The 19907-nt window shown below is 43.5% G+C and overlaps 1 protein-coding gene across 1 annotated transcript in view; it reads right to left on the bottom strand.

Moving 5' to 3' along the window:
• CPZ (carboxypeptidase Z) overlaps nt 1–16032 on the bottom strand; it is a 154240-nt gene extending 138208 nt beyond the window's left edge. Inside the window, exon 1 of the mRNA XM_040419166.1 lies at nt 15654–16032. Within this exon, the coding sequence (XP_040275100.1) occupies nt 15654–15753 (100 nt within the window). The 5' untranslated portion in view covers nt 15754–16032. The remainder of the gene's footprint in view (nt 1–15653) is intronic.
• Nucleotides 16033–19907: the final 3875 nt, after the last annotated feature.

Here is a 19907-nt window from a genome sequence, read left to right as displayed (position 1 = left end):
TATCCCGTATCTCAATTAACAACTACAATGGCGGCGTTACAAGGGGATATCACCATAATTAGCGATGAATTTACAAAACTAAGAGCAAAGGTGAAAGATTTGGAGTTGGAGACAGTGGTCGTGAAAAAGGAGCTGGGTTTAACAAAAAAATGCCTTGAGGGTGTGGAGCAAGAATGTCTTGGTTTGAAAAACAAATTGATAGATCTGGAGGATAGATCTCGGAGGAATAACATAAGACTGATGGGGTTCCCTGAGCGGGCAGAACAAGAGAACCCAGCGGACTTTGTGCAAAAGTGGCTGGTGCAAACATTGGGATCGGACTATGATCTATCTACGTTTTGTGTAGAGCGTGCTCATAGAATCCCTCTGAGGAAGCCTGCCCCAGGTGCACCCCCAAGGGCTTTATTAGCTAGATTAGTCTGCTCCAAGGATCGTGATTGGGTACTTAGACGCAAAAGAGAACTTCTTAAAACTGGCTTTGAAGGGAATGACATTCAAACATACCCTGATTTTTGTAGTGAGACACAAAATAAAAGGCGTTCCTTTTATGATGTCAAAAAAAGATTAATTTCCGCACACATAAAGTACGCGATGTTGTATCCGGCTAAACTCAGGGTTGCTTATAACGAGTTTGTGCAATTTTTTTCTACACCCACAGAGGCTGCACAGTGGCTTGATTTAGTCGGTCTGTCGCCCCCGCGGGGATCTCATAACTCTCTAGATGGGGGTCTGTATTTCTACGCGTTGACCACACAGTGGGGTGGAGTGAGGAGTAGGGGTTGGTGAAGTGGAAGAGGTTGATGGGGATAATATTCTCTGTGAGCGAAATGGTGGGTTCGGGTAGTGGTTATGGGTGGGGGGTGGGTCTTTGGGAAAGGGAAGGGGTGGGGGGGCTAGCTGCTGTTGCTTGGCCTAGGGGACCTCTTTCCCCCCTCCTGCCGGTCTGTAAGCGGTTTCGTCCTGTGATAGCCTATAATGACACGTAGGGTTCTGTGTTGGAATGTGCGAGGGCTGGGGGATAGAATTAAAAGGACAGTGGGGGCTGATGTTATTGCTCGGCATCTCCCGGCAATAGTGGCCTTATTGGAGACACACGCAACGGTCGAGAAGCTCCCCCAACTAAAAAGGCGATGGGCAAAATTAGAATACCACTCATGCCTCTCATCATATTCGAGGGGTGTGAGTGTGTATATCCATCACGGGGTTGATTTTCAACAACAGGCAGATTTGGAGGACGCCCTGCGTTCCGTTAAATATAATTCTTCCCCTGGGGCGGATGGCTTGCCATTTGAACTGTATAGATACCATGCTAAAGTATTCCTCCCTATTCTGTTGCAGGTTTTAAATGAATCATGTAGTTATGGCTCTCTCCCCCCATCCTTAGGGAGGCAATTATTACTTTAATCTTAAAAAAAGATAAGGATGGTAGTGAGGTTGGGTCCTACAGGCCCATATCACTCCTTAATACAGACTATAAGATCTTCGCAAAATCTTTAGAAAACCGTCTTAAACGGGTAATTGCAGCCCTGGTTCATTCCAACCAAACAGGATTTATACCTGGGAGACAGATTCAGGCGAATCTATATGGGGTGTATTTGAACCTGTCAGTGAGGAGGGGCCTGGACCACTCCATCCTGTCTCTGGACGCTGCCAAGGCGTTCAACAGGGTGGAGTGGTCCTTCCTGTGGCGGACCATGGCACATTTTCGATTGGGGAATCCGTTTATTGCAATGACTCAACTGTTATACACTCAACCAATTGCCCGAGTTAATAATGATGGGGTTAACTCCTCTATGATTGAGCTCCAACGTGGCACGAGACAGGGATGTCCCCTCTCCCCCTTATTATTTGCGTTATTTATGGAGCCGCTGGCGTGTAGGATTCGCTTGGATGGTCAGATTCGGGGGTTCGGGGTAGCGGGAGAGAGTGACAAAATCAGGCTCTATGCCGACGATATTATACTTTTTTTGGATCAGGGCTGGAACGCTGTCCCCTATGTTATGCAGGTGATAGAGGAGTTTAGCCAATTGTCTGGTTATTCAATTAATTGGGCTAAGTCCTCACTCCTCCCGCTAAATCGAAATGTCCCCGACATTGGCTCCTGGATCCGGATACTATCGTTGGATGACTCTCTCGACTATCTGGGGATAAAGATAGGTGTCCCTTTAAGTAGATTCTATGAATTAAATCTTTCCCCAGTAATGGACAGAGTAAAGGGGAAAATTAGAGCCTGGCAAAAATTGCTAATATCGCAATCTGATCAACTGGCACTAGTAAAAATGATCATATTACCTCTGGTTTTATATCCGATCTGCGCCTCCCCCATTTGGATAGAGGACGCTTTTTTTTTATAGATTGGAAGCTTTAATAAATTATCTAATTTGGGGGAGGAAGAGGGTCCGAATAAAGCTGAGGTATCTATGGCTGGCTGAGTCAGAAGGGGGACTGTCACTCCCTTTTTTTCAAGGGTATTTTCTTTCTGCGCAGGTACAAAGATGTTGTTATTCTGGAGAGAATGCACTAGGGCAGTATTTAACTAGGGTAACAGGTAGGTCAATTGAGAATATTTTTATGTACTTAGAAACGGCACAATTTGGTGTTTTGGACACTAGATGTGTAATCCCTAGAACTCTACAGAAGGTCTGGGATACATTGAAAACGATTTTGCAGGTGTCACATGCTTTTCATTTCACCCCGTTGTCGGATAATCGGAATTTACTGGAATTTTTGAAAATAACAGATTACACTTATTGGAGTTGTAGGGGTATTTCTAGAGTGGCACACTTGTTTGTTGCAGTTCGCTTTAAAGTTTTAGGGGACTTTAATTTCACAAACACTTTCTTAGACCGATTTATGTACGCACGTTTAAAACATGCACACAAAGCCACACTTAATAAAACATATATGATCAGTCAACAACATTCATTCTTTGACTATTGTTTCCTTCACTTAGGGAAAAAGTTGAAAATGGCACAGATTTATTTGAAAATGCGAGAATCACTGCCCACTGTGTTCCCTTTTAAAAGTATACATAAATGGGAGCAGGAGCTGAAAACCTCCCCCCTCCCCTGGCCACAGATTTTTAAAAACATCAAAAGGGTAGTATCGGCATCCAGCTATAGATTGATTCAGTTTAAGATCTTACACAGGTTATACTACACACCGCAAATGCAGGCTAAGTTCGCTAACAACAGAGGTCGTGAATTCTTCTGTCAAAAGTGCGGTATCCCCAATGTTGGATACACTCATCTTTTATGGGAATGTAGTGTGATAAAGTGCTTTTGGGAGCAGGTATTTACAGCATTGCAGGGGGATTTCCCCCAATCATGTGCACCGGATATGATCTCCGTAATTCTGGGTGTCTGTATACCAGAAAACTCTAACTCTTCTATACATCAATTGAGCTGGCTGAAGGGTTGTCTGATCGCTAAGGCTTTGATAGTTAAGAGATGGGGATCCCCTATTTCTCCGGTATTTGAGGAATGGAGACAGATTATGTCCCAAATAAAGATCTATGAGGATGTCGAGAGGCAGAGAAGGTTGGGCATGCGTCTCTTTTCTGTTTTGTAGAGGCGAGATGGATTGACTATGTTGGTTTGACGGGCGGACCATCAGGACGGGTATGGGGGGGTGTGGGGTTCAGGCTACCAGCGACAGCAAACCATATATTCCCTCGGGGCACTCCCTGTGGTTTGGTTCCTGCCTGATGGTAGTTTGGGTGTTAATGAAATACCACTGCACACTCAAAATTGGATGCAAGTAAAATATACTTAATTATGACATATCCTCCAAATCGTATTGGTAAATTAAGACAAGATGCCTTCGTGTATATGTGACTATTGTATCTGACATTTCGGTTAATTCCAAGACCATGGTAACAGAGTCACTAGTGAGAAAAAAAAGAACAAAATATGAATAAATTATTTTAACATTATTTTAGTGTTTAATTAAACTTTTAATTTCCAAAACGCCATTTGCTGAGTGCTCATCCTAATTTTATTCTACAGATACTGTTAATATTTCATACCTATTGAACTTAAGGTATTACAAAAAGGTCTCACTTTTTGCCCCACATCACAACTTAATGACTTTCAGTTGGAACAAGAACTCCAACGCTTTTTTCGTACGATACAGTTGAAAACACACTTATGGAATCCAGAAGTTCCTTTGATTACTTCCCCAATTATGAATACAGACAATCCCTCTCGAGCCTCCATCTCTATTGAGCAATTTGGGATCCACAAATCTAGTAACTTTAATCCCCCTAAAACCTACCATGCAGCGGAAACCACAATTCAACTAATGCACAGGGACAAAAACAGAATAATTGCTGATTACCGACAGGGTTTTTACCCCACCTGCAATAATCTTATGGCTGAGGAAAAACAAGCCATTAATAGTCTTCAACGCAACTGGGAGATAACTATCAAACCAGCGGATAAAGGTGTGGCCATCGTTATTTTAGATACGAGAGATTATAAAGATGAACCGGAGCTCCAGTTAGCAGACACTAAGACATATACTGTCCTCAATGAAGATCCCACATTCACTAGTCACCCCAAAATACAATCAATCCTTGACAAATGCAGCGCAGCAGCAATGGCCAGGGCCCCTTTTGTAATTAGTGGTAGTACCAAGGTGTAGGAATGGCCGAGTGGTATAGGGTGGCCTAAAATGTCCCTTTATGTTGTATGAGTGTCAGGGTGCTCCTACCTGGATACGGCTGGACCCCAGGAATTTGCTTCGAAGCAAACAAAATAGGGGGGAATAGTTGAGGAATTTGAAGAAATAATTGAGTCCAGACCTTGAGTCCAGACCGTTACTTTGATTAACGTTCATCAGACACAATCTTAAAACTTTGTCTTGGTCCCAGCAGGCTTTGGCATTAAAACTCTGGCAGGCAAACTCAACTCTGCTACATCTGTTGCTCTCTGGCTCTGCTGTACTCACAGGCTTGCTGTATAACTCAGCTTCTTCTTTATGCTGCAACTTCTCTCTTGGTAGTCTGTCCTCCTGGCTCCTGAGGCTCTAAGCTGTGTCCTCCACATCCAGCATAGCTGAAGGTGCTCTGGCTGGCTTGGCTTGGCCTGGGCACATCCAGCAGAGATGTACCCAGCACACCCTCCTTCCCCTAGCAGGGGGTAAGCTAGACAGCTCTAGAAACTGGTCGGCACCCTTCCTGCAGGAAGTGGGACTTGCCCACTCCTCCACAGAGGGGGGTGTTAGAATGGAATGGAAAGCTCCATTCTCTCTAACTGTAGCTCTGCCATGTTTGCTGCCACCTGCTGGTGAACCAGGCACATTATATTTGAACATAACAGTTACATTAGAAATAGGAATGCACAGTGTTGTGGACCTGAAATAAATACACAAGATGACATTATATTAGCCCATTCGTTAGATAGTAGAAAGGTGCAGTAGTGGTAATGCCACCCTGGGGCGTTACACAAACACCTAGGATGTGGCACCATTGATAAGAAAACTTTCTCACCAGCCACTATCCAATCACTCCTGTCATATACAGTACATTTTACCCAAAATACATAAATCCCTACATAAATCCCCAAGGTGTCCTATTGTCGCATCCACTGACTCCATTTTAGCCCCAACATGTATCTTCCAATAGAAATCCTCACTCCACTCACCCAGAAAGCTAAATCATTCATATTGGATACTAATAACTTCTTAACAAAATTGAGAGCTCCAGACTATCACCCATTACATCAGACAGTATCCTGGTCACCTTTGATTTCAATAGTTTATACACCAGCATTGAATATGACAAGGGCCTTTTTTCTATCAAATTCCTCCTCGAACAGTCAACTCACGACCATAATACCACCCAACTAGTATTTGAGTTACTCAATATCATCCCGAGGGACAATTTCTTCCTCTGTGCTGACACTTTTGAATAGGACACTGCCTTATGCTAAAGTCGGAGGAGGGTCGGGACCTCCCCATACATATTAGACTTTCCGCCGAACATGTTGTTCTCGGCAAGTTCTTTAAGGTTGCCACCTTTCCCACCAAAAAGATACCGGATAATTTAAGGGTGTGGCTCCCTGTATTAATAATGCCCCCATTAGAGCCCACCAAAAAAATTAATGCCCCCATTAGTGTCTTCCATTAATATTAATGCCTCCATTAGTGCTGCCCATAATTATTATTGCCCCCATTAATGCAACCAGTAATAGTAATGCCTCCATTAGTGTGCCCCAGAATTAATAATACCCCCATTAGTGCCTACAGTAATGGTAATGCCTCCATTAGTGTTGCCCAGAATTAATAATGCCCCTATTAGTACAACCAGTAATAGTAAGGCCTCCATTAGTGCCTACCAGAATTAATAATGCCCCCATTAGTGCCCCCAGTCATAGTAGTGCCCCCATTAGTGCCGCCCAGAATTACCCCCATTAGTGCCCCCCAATATTAATAATGCCCTCTTCTCTCTCAAACAACCTCACCTACTCCATTAGATGGCGCTGCTGTGAACACTCGCTGCTCACGGGACAGGACCTGCGCTAGAGCGTAATGACGTTTTGCAGGTCCTGCTGCAGTCAATGCTGTGAAATGTCATGACACTAGAGCACAGGTCCTGACACCGGTGCCATCAAATCAATTTCATTTTTTTTTCTTAACACAAGTGGGGGAGGGGGAAGAAGTTAAAAGCTGTACTAATGAGCACTTCACAGTGGAAGTGCTCATTAGTAACAGTCCATATAGGAATACCGGCAATTATTATTCCCGGTAGAAAAAAATTACCGGCAGGGGCACTAAATTAACCACTTGGCCGGTGAGTTACCAGCTGAGTGGCAACCTTAGTGTTTAATATAGTAAATAGTGGTGCCACCAAACCTTCTTCAGCACCAGGAAATCTACTGAAATCCATTTATTTTTACAGCCAAGTCAGAAACTACTTAACAAGGTGCAAACAGGTTGGGCTGTAATGACTTCAGGTCAAGGATTTATGAGCGCAGGCGGGCCATTCACATTCCAGATGATGGACGATGAAGCAAGTCTGGACAGTCCTCCACTTATCCGGACACCGTCCCCTAAAGTCTTGGCATTTCACAGCGCCTTCATTTCTGAATGAACCCCTCCTCTGCATTCCAGGACACAGTATCTCCAATTTATGACAAATAAAAACTCCAACTGCTAATAGGACAGGGTCATCAAACTCTGCTATATCCACAGGCTACTCTATGCTGAAAGGAGATAATCCATCACAGGGAAAAGGAGAAAAAATGCTTCTCCGGAGAAATCTTGAATAAGGGTCAAGACGTCGCATTTAAAAGCTTAGTAAGTGTTTTCCAACAGGTCTGACTTCGAGGAATGCCCTGGTCGCGCGTTGTGTGTTTTACAGACTACTGTAATATCTGCACTAGTGTATTAAAGGGGTTGTCCACAATTACGCGCTTTTTTCATTTTTTTTCTCACATATAACAACAAAAAACCTGAACAAGCTTTAACCTTTTGGATATCGGAGGTTTATTTCGTTTTTGATTTTTCATTTTTCTTCCCTGCCTTACCGGAGACATAACTTTTTTATTTTTCTGTTCATATAGCCATATGAGGACGCTTGTTTTTTGCAAGACAAGTTTGAATTTCTAATGCCACCATTTAATATGGCATACCATGTAGTGGTAAGCGGGAATTTTTTTTTAATGGGGTGGAATTGGAAAAAAAAACAAAAAACAATTACACCACAGTTTTAAGGGTTTTGTCCCTGAGGGACTCTCTATGCAGAAAACTGACCTGTGCCCTTCATTCTTTGGGTCAGTAGGATTATAACAATACCACCATGTGTAGGTTTTATTTGTTTTAATACTGAAAAGATAACTTTAAAAAAGAACTTTATTTTTTACATTGCCATATTCTGACCCCCATAACTTTTTATAGTTATGTCTACTGAGCTGTGTGGGGGCTCATTTTTTGCGGGGTGATCTGCAGTTTTTATTGATATCATTCTGGATTGTGTGTGACACTCAATGGTATTCAATTTTGTTTGGGTAATTGAAGCAATAAAAAAATAATAATCAGCCACTTTGATATTTTTTTTTACACCATTCGCTGTATGTGATAATTATTTTTATATTTTAATACTACAGGCATTTAGGAAACATGGAGATGACCATGGTATTTATATTTTTTCATAGTTTATGTATTTATTAAATTTATTATAGGGGAAGGGGGGTGATTTAAATGTTGATATTTTTTGATTTTTTTAAATATTTTTTTACTTTTTTTAAACTTTTTTGTAGCCCTTCTAAGTGGCTACAATATCCACTAATATATCGTACATTCTTATATCCATAGAACTACAGTATAAGCTCAAATTGCTGTTATCCTATGTTGGCCTTCCCCCTGCTGACCAACATAGGAACTGCTGCTCTAATACCCTGGGTCCACCTAAGGCAGGGATGCCCAACCTGCGGCCCTCCAGCTGTTTCAAAACTACAACTCCCAGAATGCTCAGGCAGTCTACAGCTATCAGCCTACAACAGGGCATGATGGGAGTTGTAGTTTTACAACAGCTAGAGGGCCGCAGGTTAATCATCACTGTCCTAAGGTACACTCATGTGCGGCAGAGATTTCTACAACCAAAAACTCAGTTCCATTCATTAGGCCCCTTTCACACGGGTGAGAATTCCGCACTGAATCCGGACCCATTCACTTCAATGAAGCTGTGTACACGAGCGGTAATTTTCACGCATCACTTGTGCGTTGCGTGTAAATCGCAGCAAGCTTTATATTGTGCGTTTTTTCACGCAACACAGGCCCCATAGAAGTGAATGGAGCTGCGTGAAAATCGCAAGCATCCGCAAGCAAGTGCGGATGCGGTGTGATTTTCACGCATGGTTGCTAGGAGACGATCGGGATGGGGACCCGATCATTATTATTTTACCTTATAACATGGATATAAGGGATAATAATAGCATTCTTAGGCTACTTTCACACTAGCGTTCAGAGCGGGTCCGTCTGATGTCTGCTCAGACGGATCCGCTCCTATAATGCAGACGTTTGTATCCGCTCAGAACGGATCCGTCTGCATTATAGTTTGAAAAAAATTCTAAGTGTGAAAGTAGCCTGAACGGATCCGTCCAGACTTTACATTGAAAGTCAATGGGGGACGGATCCGTTTGAAGATTGCACCATATTGTGTCATCTTCAAACGGATCCGTCCCCATTGACTTACATTGTAAGTCTGGACGGATCTGTTTGCCTCCGCACGGCCAGGCGGACACCCAAACGCTGCAAGCTGCGTTCAGGTGTCTGCTTGCTGAGCGGAGGCTGAACGCTGGCAGGCGGATGCATTCTGAGCAGATCCGCATCCACTCAGAATGCATTAGTGCTGGACGGATGCGTTCGGGGCCGCTTGTGAGAGCCTTCAAACGGAACTCACAAGCGGACACCCGAACGCAGGTGTGAAAGTAGCCTTAATACAGAATGCTTAGTAAAATGTCCATTGAGGGGTTAAAAATAATAAACAAATTTAACTCCATCCACTTGATCGCGTAGCGGATCTCCTCTTCTTTCTACTTTCTTTAGGACCTGGCTAAAGGACCTTTCATGACGTCACTGCGCTCATCACATGGTCAATCACATGGTCCATCCATGAGGCAAGGTGAGAATCTCAAGGCAAGGAGTCACCCTCCTCTGACTGTAGATAACATTATACAGAAAGCGCCCTAATCTTCCCAAATTTTAGATTAAAACAGAGGTGTGTGTTCCCAGTTTGTGAAGATTAGGGCTCTATTTCACTTTTGACTTCAGGTGGAAAAATGGCTAAAAGGACCCTTGGTTTATAATATATATCAGTCCCACTCAATTTGATTGGGTTGGGATATCATGCCATTTACAATCCATGAACCGATGTGGCTCTAATTCTGGGGAAAAATGGTCATGTTTTTCATCAATACATTACTACCAGGGGTCGAGTCGAGGGGGAACGCGTGGGAACGGCGTTCCTGCACTTTTTTCATGGCAGGAACGCCGTTCCCTTTCAGGGCAAAAGGACCAGGAGGAAGCGGTGAAGGCTTTGTACTCACCGCCGCCTTCCTGGTCCTCGGCTGTCGGCTGTGAGGGCTGCGCACAGGAGCCGAGTGAGTCGCTCTGTGACGTCACTCCGTGCGCAGCCTACAGCAGTAGAAGAGGAGCGTCTGCATCCAGGAGCAGGAGAGGTAAGTGTAAGTGTTATTTTTTTCCATATTTTATTTATACTATAGGCGCTGATGAGAGGCACTGACGGGGGGGGGGGGGCTGATGAGAGGCACTGACGGGGGGGGGGCCTGATGAGAGGCACTGACGAGGGGGGCTGATGAGAGGCACTGATGGGGGGGGGCTGATGAAAGGCACTGATGGGGGGGCTGATGAAAGGGACTGACGGGGGGGGGGCTGATGAGAGGCACTGACGGGGGGGCTGATGAGAGGCACTGACGGGGGGGCTGATGAGAGGCACTGACGGGGGGGGCTGATGAGAGGCACTGACGGGGGGGGGCTGATGAGAGGCACTGACGGGGGGGCTGATGAGAGGCACTGACGGGGGGGCTGATGAGAGGCACTGACGGGGGGGGGCTGATGAGAGGCACTGACGGGGGGGGCTGATGAGAGGCACTGACGGGGGGGGCTGATGAAGAGGCACTGACGGGGGGCTGATGGAGAGGCACTGACGGGGGGCTGATGGAGAGGCACTGACGGGGGGCTGATGGAGCGGCACTGACGGGGGGCTGATGGAGGGGCACGGGGGTCTTATCTGAGGTCTGATTGGGGGTCATTCATATTGGGTTCTGATCTGAGGTCTTATTGGGGTATTATTGGGGTCTTATTAACATTGGGGTCTGATTGGTGGTCTGACCTGAGGTGTAATGAAAAATATTTTTTTCTTATTGTGCGGTGCCCACTTCCAGCCCTGAGCCCAGCTGCCCAGAGCACTGATCCGGAGCAGCTTGGAGAAAAAAGGCCTCACAGTCCCACACTCCTTCTGCTCGGCCAAGCCTGTCAGCACCCCTGAGGCCAAGCCAGCCAGCACCCCTGAGGCAAAACCAGCCAGCACCCCTGAGGCCAAGCCTGTCAGCACCCCTGAGGCCAAGCCAGCCAGCACCCCTGAGTCTTCAGAACTGTAAGTAAATTATATATAAGGGGAGTTTTTGTTTTATTTTGATCACAATGTGTACATTTGGCTCAGTCCGCAGCGACACAAATTACAGCATGCTAGATTTTCTGTGCTTTTTTATTTTTTCCGCTACACGTAGCTTTCAAAAGCCCATTCACATGTATTGTATTTTAAAGGGGTTTTCCATCTCAGACAATGGGGGCATATCGCTAGGATATGCCCCCATTGTCTGATAGGTGCGTGTCCCTATATATATTTGTTTATTTCATGTTAATTTTGCAGTTGTTTGTGTAAACTGGCACTTTACAATAAATGTTGCACTGAATTTTCAGCGAAATATATATATATATTTTTTTTGGGGGGGGGGGGGGGGTTTGCAGTGGATCTTGGGTGAGTTCCCACACTTTTTTTTCCCAGGACTTGACCCCTGGATATACGCCAGTTTTGTTTGCGCCGCAATCTGCGACTTTTCCCTGTTCACGCCAGGTCTAAAAAGGGGGGCATGGAAGGGAAGGCCGGCAGGCCTGTCTTATTTATCATTCTCTACACTTGTTTTAGGGTGCAATTTTGTTGAACAGGTGCGGACCCATTCATTTCAATGGGACCGCAAAAGATGCATCCGTTGTTCCGTTACGCGGCCCTGCAAAAAAAATGGAGCATGTCCTATTCTTGTACGCGCTTGCGGACAAGAATGAGCATTCTCTATATAGTGCCGGCTATGTGCGGTCCGCAAAATGCAGAATGCACACGGCCGGTATCCGTGTTTTGCGGATCTGTAAAACACTTACGGTCGTGTGAATGCACCCTAAGGCGTAGAAATTGTCTAAATTTAAGCCGGCAGAGAAGCTTAACCATAACTTCGGTGGACCCAGCGCAAGGGGTTATTAAGACCGGTGTCTAAAACTCCAGTCTTAATAAATGACTCCCTTTAATGCCTAAAAGGTAAGGTTCCAGCCCATAAAGTCAGAAAACATGGGTCCACTGTAGGGGTCCGTCCAGGAGAAGACATTTCTTTGCATTGAAGTCTATGGGATACAGAAACAGTCAAGCTCCCTGGTGTAGATACAGTATACCATAAATGTCAAAAGTAGGAAAACCCCTTTAATGCTTGAAACAGGACAGAATACTGACAGAAGGAAGAAGAAAAACCTTTCACGAGGAACATGTTTCCTTCTTCCCTCTGTTGAGATCCAATCTGGTGGTTGAACTTTTTACCTTCTTTTCTCTGTAGAAATCTTAAGTTGTCATTCTTGTGAAGAAATACAGAGCATAAATACAGCCAAATGAATAAACCTTTTAAAGGGAGTCCATCAGCAGGAGCAGAGTTATGACCGCAATCCCACTGACAAGTCGTCTTAGCCTACCTGAAGAAAATGAGGTCTTTCATTTTTTTAGATCCTTGCCTCTGTTCTGCAGAAAAATGACTTTTTAAAGGGGTTGTCTAACTTGAGCAAATGGCATTTATCATGTACAGAAAGTTCATACAAGGCACTTACTAATGTTATCCATATTGCTTTCTTTTCTGGCTGGATTCATTTTTGCATCACATTATACACTGCTCGTTTCCAGAGGTTACGACCACCCTGTAATCCAGCAGTGGTGGTCGTGCCGGCCTATGCGCTTTAGCACGACCACTGCTGCTGGGTGGTCGTAACTAGAGATGAGCGCGAAGTTCTTGAACACTTGATTTGGCTGCTTCAACGAATTTTTAAAATTTGCTTTGTGATGAATTACTTTGTCACGAAGCGCATTTCTTTGTAAGTAATGGGTGCAATGTCAGGGACCGGTGATTGTGCCGCCCCCCCATCATTGTACCCCTCAGATCCGCCGATCGCAGCATCTGACATAAATATTAATGTCTATAATTAAAAAATAAATAAAATAAAATCATACCTCATCCATTTGATCGCGATTAGCCCCACTGCTGCCATCTTGATTGAAGATCCAGAGCGAAATCTCGTGTGGTGCATGATGACATCATCGAGAAGGCTGGTCTGGTGACATCATGCGTCATCGCTCATGAGATTTTGCGTGGGATCTTCAATCAAGATGGCAGCGGCGGGCTCTTCGCGCTCAAGCGGATGAGGAAAGTCTGCTTTGCGGTGAATCGAATTTTCCCTGAAATTCGCAGTAAAGTCCACTTCTGACACTTCGATGCACTCAACACTAGTCATAACCCTTGGATACGAGCAGTGTATAATGTGATGGAAAAACGAATCCAGCCAGGAAAGGAGGTAATATGGACAATCACAATACATTAGTAAGTGCCTTGTATTAACTTTCTGTACATGATAAGGGCTCATTCAGATGGCCGTAATGTTTTGCGGTCTGCAAGTTGCGGATACTCAAAACACGGGTACCGGCCATGTGCATTCCACATTTTGCGGACTGCACATGGCCTGCACTATGAAAGAAATTATTATTGAATAAGACATGAATAAGACATGCTCTATTTTTCTTACGGGGCCAGGGAACGGAAACAGGGATGTGAACAGCACACGGTGCGCTGTCCGCATCTTTTGCTGCCCTATTAAAATGAATGGGTCAGCACCCCGTTCCGCAAAATTGCAGAACGAATGCCGACCATTCATATGGTCGTCTAAATGAGCCCTAAATGTCATTTGCTGAAGTGAGACAACCCCTTGAAACTTGATGTAAATTAGAAGTTCTGTTCTGTGGTTAACAGCACGTACTCAGATTGGGTTACCGTCACTAGTGGGGCACCTCGGGGGTCAATGTGGGACCTTATTCTCTTTAATATATATATATTTTTGGGGGTTTTCTGTTCTTCTGATGGATCCAAAAAAAATGAAAACGAAAAGGCGAAAAGAAAGAAAGAAGGAAAGCCTGTATAAAAGTTTGTATAAAAAGTAATGTGTAATATTTTTCTTTTTCTAAAACGGTATTTTGTGATAAGAAGACAGCTGAGCTAAGGACTTCAGATAGATAGATAGATAGATAGATAGATAGATAGATAGATAGATGATAGATAGATAGATAGATAGATGATAGATAGATAGATAGCAGATAGATAGATAGAGAGAGAGATAGATAGATAGATAGATAGATAGATAGATAGATAGATAGATAGATGATAGATAGATAGATAGATAGATAGATGATAGATAGATAGATAGATAGATAGATAGATAGATAGATAGATAGATAGATAGATAGATAGATAGGAGATAGATAGATATATAGATAATAGATAGATAGATAGATAATAGATAGATAGATAGATAGATAGATAGATAGATAGATGATAGATAGATAGATAGATAGATAGATAATAGATAGATAGATAGATAGATAGATAGATAGATAGCAGATAGATAGATAGATAGAGAGAGAGAGATAGATAGATAGATAGATATTAGATAGATAGATAGATAGATAGATAGATAGATAGATAGATAGATAGATGATAGATAGATAGATGATAGATAGATAGATAGATAGATAGATAGATAGATAGGAGATAGATAGATATATAGATAATAGACAGATAATAGATAGATAGATAGATAGATAGATAGATAGATAGATAGATACTGTAGATAGATAGATAATAGATAGATAGATAGATAATAGATAGATAATAGATAGATAGATAGATAGATAGATAGATGTGTTATAGATAGATAGATAATTGATAGATAGATAGATAGATAGATAGATAATAGATAGATAGATAATAGATAGATAGATAGATAGATAGATAGATAGATATAGATGATAGATAGATAGATAATAGATAGATAGATAGATAGATAGATAGATAGATAGATAATAGATAGATAATAGATAGATAGATAGATAGATAGATAGATAGATAGATAATAGATAGATAATAGATAGATAGATAGATAGATAGATAGATAGATAGATAGATGTGTTATAGATAGATAGATAATTGATAGATAGATAGATAGATAGATAGATAGATAGATAGATAGATAATAGATAGATAGATAATAGATAGATAGATAGATAGATAGATATAGATGATAGATAGATAGATAATAGATAGATAGATAATAGATAGATAGATAGATAGATAGATAGATAGATAGATAGATGCTGTAGATAGATAGATAATAGATAGATAGATAGATAGATAATAGATAGATAATAGATAGATAGATAGATAGATAGATAGATAGATAGATAGATAGATAGATGTGTTATAGATAGATAGATAATTGATAGATAGATAGATAGATAATAGATAGATAGATAATAGATAGATAGATAGATAGATAGATAGATAGATAGATATAGATGATAGATAGATAGATAATAGATAGATAGATAATAGATAGATAGATAGATAGATAGATAATAGATAGATAGATAGATAGATGTGTTATAGATAGATAGATAATTGATAGATAGATAGATAGATAATAGATAGATAATAGATAGATAGATAGATATTATACACTGCATAGCAGCTATTAAAGTAGCATAAAAACCCCACACATAAACACATAGAACCACCACACACATGGACAGTAATGGCTTATTGTGTTCTTACCTGAGGCTCGGTCTCCAGGGAAGCAGTTGGGGGAGCAGTGCACGACCCCCACAATGATGATGAGCAAGGCTCCAAGCAGGGGGTACCTGAGTCCTGCCATTCTGGGCAGGGAGGCGCAGACTGATGTGGCACAGGCAGCAGTGGAGAGGTCTGCACCACTTCTGAGAGTCTGGGCTGCATCAGTTTTTTTTCTTTCTTTCCAGGCAGCCAAATTGCTCACGTGTTACAGTGGGGTCATGTTACATCGGAGGGTCTAGGAATATTCAGATTTACTAGGAGATGGCTGTAGATCCCCCACCGGTCTGGAGAGATAATAGTCTTCTCTTTAGATGGGGGATCATTAATTCCTTGTGGGCATTCAGAAGCTGTTTGCTGGAAGTGGGAGAACTGTGAATTACTGAGTGAAGGACGCAGATTTGTTTCCTGACTTTGAGGGAATGCATATGTGTTTAACCATTCCCATGCTATGGTTTCACAAGAGCAGAAATGCTCCCAGTCTATAACGAGTAACCGCACTACCACAAAAATGCACCCAAATTCTTCTTGTGAACACAGGGGGGCTCAGGGACCACAGGGGGCTCTAAAGAACACATAGCCAGAGCAAACTATTTAACCCTTTCATTTCAGGCCAGCGGGTACAGAGGTAGCAGTTGAGGGCCCATAGGCCCCTCTGCTACATAAGAAGATACCAGTATTATAAATGGTCAGTGGGAACCTTGTTTGGGTTGCACTTCCTTTTCGGACCTAAAGAGGGGGTTCTCACAAAAAAAAACGTATCCACAGGATAGGGGATAAGTGATCAGTGAGGGTTCAACAGCCAATCACAAAAACGGGGGTCCCTTCATATGAACAGAGTGGTGGTCACACATGTCAGCTGGCGCTCCACTCAAATCTATGGGACTGAAGAAGATAGCTGAATAAAGGTCTTGGAATATCTCCGGCAGTCCCATAGAGATAAATGGAGCGGGAGCAGAAATGTGTAACCACTCTGTTCAAATGGAGGAACATCAGACCCTCATTCTAGTGATCTAGGTGGTCAGATGTGAAGTCATCAGATAGTTATCATCTTTCTTGTGGACAGGAGGGTAAGTGTTGGCCGTGACAAAACCCCTTTAAGTTACATTTTATAATCTTAATGTTGATAGCACTCTAAAAATATGCCCAGAATAGGCCATCAATGTATGATCGTGGGGGTCTGACACCCAGGACCCCCGGCGTTCAGCTGTTTGTGAAGACCTAGGGCGTGTGACATCACATTTATCAGTCACGTGGCCTTGGTGCAGCTCAGACCCATTGAAGTCAATGAGGCTGAGCTGCGATACTAAACACAGCCGCAATACTATGTACGGCGCTGAGCTTGGTAAGCTTCGAGAAGGTCGCAGCCTCTACTACTCCACTTACCCAAATGTGCATAGACAAGATTGACAGTTTTTTCCTAATCCCATACCACCCCTTTAATTCAATAAACATGCTTTAAAAGGTTCCCACAAAACGTTACACCTTGTTATGTCGTCATCATCAAAGCAAAGGAGAACTGAACAGCTTTGCATGCACTTTGGTCCTCTTCTTGGAAATTGTGCAGTTTATTACAGAAGCCTGACCACAGTTACTGAGACAATCAAGGTTGCGCAATGGACTTTGTAAGTGTTCCTAGAAAAGGGGATTGTTTACAGGAAGTTCTGCAGTGTCCTGAAACACACTGCTTAATGTTGTGATTGTGTTTCATGTAAACTGTCCTTGTAAAGATGTTCTCATAAAGTTGCATAGGGAGTGGGAGGTTCTAACAAGCCTCCCAGGGCTAACTCCACCCTACTCTGAGTGTGTTCAGAGAGCAGGAAGAAGAAGGTCGGTGTGTGATGCCCAAGGACCACCTGCACCTCAGCAGCCATTCTTGTGAGTTATTCAAACTATCCATACTTAGTTCTATGTACTAGCCCATAGAAGGGAAAACATCACAGTATCTCCAGACAACTCAGAAAGGTAATGAAGATATTGACAAAGGAAGGTATCTGACTCCAGCCTTCTTTGCATTAGGTGGAGAGACCTCAAGCTATCAGCTACCCACCATACTTAAAGGCAAAAGGATCATTTGTCTGAATATAGTATTTCTATCAAAGAAAACTGAAGTATAGGATTATACAGTACAATAAGAACAGCATTAACCTCCAAGTTGGAGCCTTGAGAGAGAGAAAGACTGATTGTCATAAAGGACTATTCCCCATGCAACTTCTGAGAACTAATGGGAATCATTATAAAAGCTTCAGAAAAATACCAGGAGTTTACTTGGAACTCTCTAGTCTCTTTATTCCATATCATTATTACAACTACTACTCTCAACATTTGCACCTAAATGTGTTAGCATCACGGACACAAGGGCCCAGCCACAAGCACCCTAAACATCGCCACCACCAAGGGCACCTCAACCGATATCTGGCTTGTGTCCCCTGCAATGGAGAGTGCCCCGGTAGATCTCGTGCTATCTTTGTCACGGTGCGCAATGTGCAGGGTTCCAGGAGGCGGTGACGGCCGGGGCGTGCCCGGCGTCGCCCGTTTCCGTGGTAACTGCACTAAGGCTGAGTGCCGAGCTGCTCACTCGGCGCTCGGCTGTATTGGAACTCTGGACCTCAATAACAGGCAATCTGTGGCCAGCATCACATGACTCCACTAGCGCCCTATTTAAACAGGCATACTGCTGCCTGTTATTGAGGTCCTTCCTGTGATTATACTTACCTGGTTTGTTGGTCTCCTGCTCGTGTTAGGGTTACCCGTCTGTCTCATACCTTGGTCCTGGCGTTTCTTCCTGTTTTTGACTTCGGCTTCTCCTGACGATCCTCCGCTTGCTCCCCTGGTACCATGCTGCTCTCTTGGTTTCTGACTCTGCTCGTTTGACTACTCTGTTGCATGTATTGTCCGTCTTCCCTGCACTTATCCTAGCTGAGGGCTTGTCGACCAGTTGTCCCTTGTCACTAGGACTTGCAAGGCAAGTAGGCAGGGACAGGGGCGTGGGTTGAGCTCAGTGGTCACTTCCCCACCCCCTGTGTGTGTGACAGTCTTCCCATCCACTGCACTGCCGACCCAGGGAGGCATCTGCTAACTGTGAGTGCAAACAACCACTACCCCCATCAGCCCACCGTAAGCCTCACGTGTTTTCCCCTGCAGTCCGGCACACTGCACAGAATTGGCATCACGAACAGGATACTAAATCCTTTGTGGCTTAAAGAACAGGATACAAAATGATTTGTGCCTTAAAGAACAGGATATTAAAATCCTTTATGTCATTGCCCCACTTGTTTGCCTGAGTGACTGTCAATGCGCCTTAATACAGTACAGACTTTAAACGTTTTATTTTGCTGCAGAATTCTTTAAATCGCTTAAAGTTGCATGGATGTATGCTACAAGTCACCTGCAATCGGATCACTGTGTTAAAAGTAGAAAAATCGCATGTTTTTGTGTCAACAACACTGTTTTCTATCAGTGAATGGACTTGTTAGCGGCGGGAAAACTGAGCTACACCTCCTTCAGAGCGGGAAAAGAGAAGCCAATCCTCTTATGCAAAATAACTTCTTACCGGTGTGCCAATCCCAGTGCTGCTGCCAGTACCTACGAATCCAGCACCGCCTCTCCTGCCTTGCAGAACGGACCTAGGGGGAGGGCCGCGCATGAGAAGAGAGCGTAATGTGCATACGCATGTTTAAGTGACGCGAGACTATGCGTGGGTGAACGGAAAAAGAATAGGGAGATCAACAGCCCTTCTCCACCGAACAAATATAATAGCGAGTGCTGCTGGGAAGAAGTAACCTTAAGTGGGACTGTTTGGAGCATAATCTGCCTTACAGAGCACCATACTGCTCTGTATTAAGCGCCACAACGTCTCTTAAAGGGCCAGAAACCCACAAAGTAGCGGTTGCCCATAGCAACGCAATGCAACAAGTGTGTAATACTATATTTAACCTGCATTATATTGAAGGCCTGTCACTGCCATGTCTGAACAAGGAGATAGTGTGCAGCTTGACCTTAACAGGTCCCCGGCAGTAGCCGCAGCTGGTCCTAGTGCATAACCAGCTGCTGCAGCACCAAGCATGATGCCTTTAATAATGCCTTATTTCTTTGGGGCACCCTGGTTCCCATGATATGCTGGGGAAGCTCATACTTTAAGGGAATTAAAAAAAAACATTTTTGGCTGTGTTTAGATTGTACCTTGTGTCAGCAGAACAGCAAATGGAAATCCTCCTTGCACAATTGGAAGGAGCCGCC

This window comes from Bufo bufo, chromosome 2, assembly GCF_905171765.1.
Source record: "Bufo bufo chromosome 2, aBufBuf1.1, whole genome shotgun sequence".
NCBI classification, from domain to species: Eukaryota; Metazoa; Chordata; class Amphibia; order Anura; family Bufonidae; genus Bufo; species Bufo bufo.
This window is presented reverse-complemented; position numbering and strand designations above follow the sequence as displayed.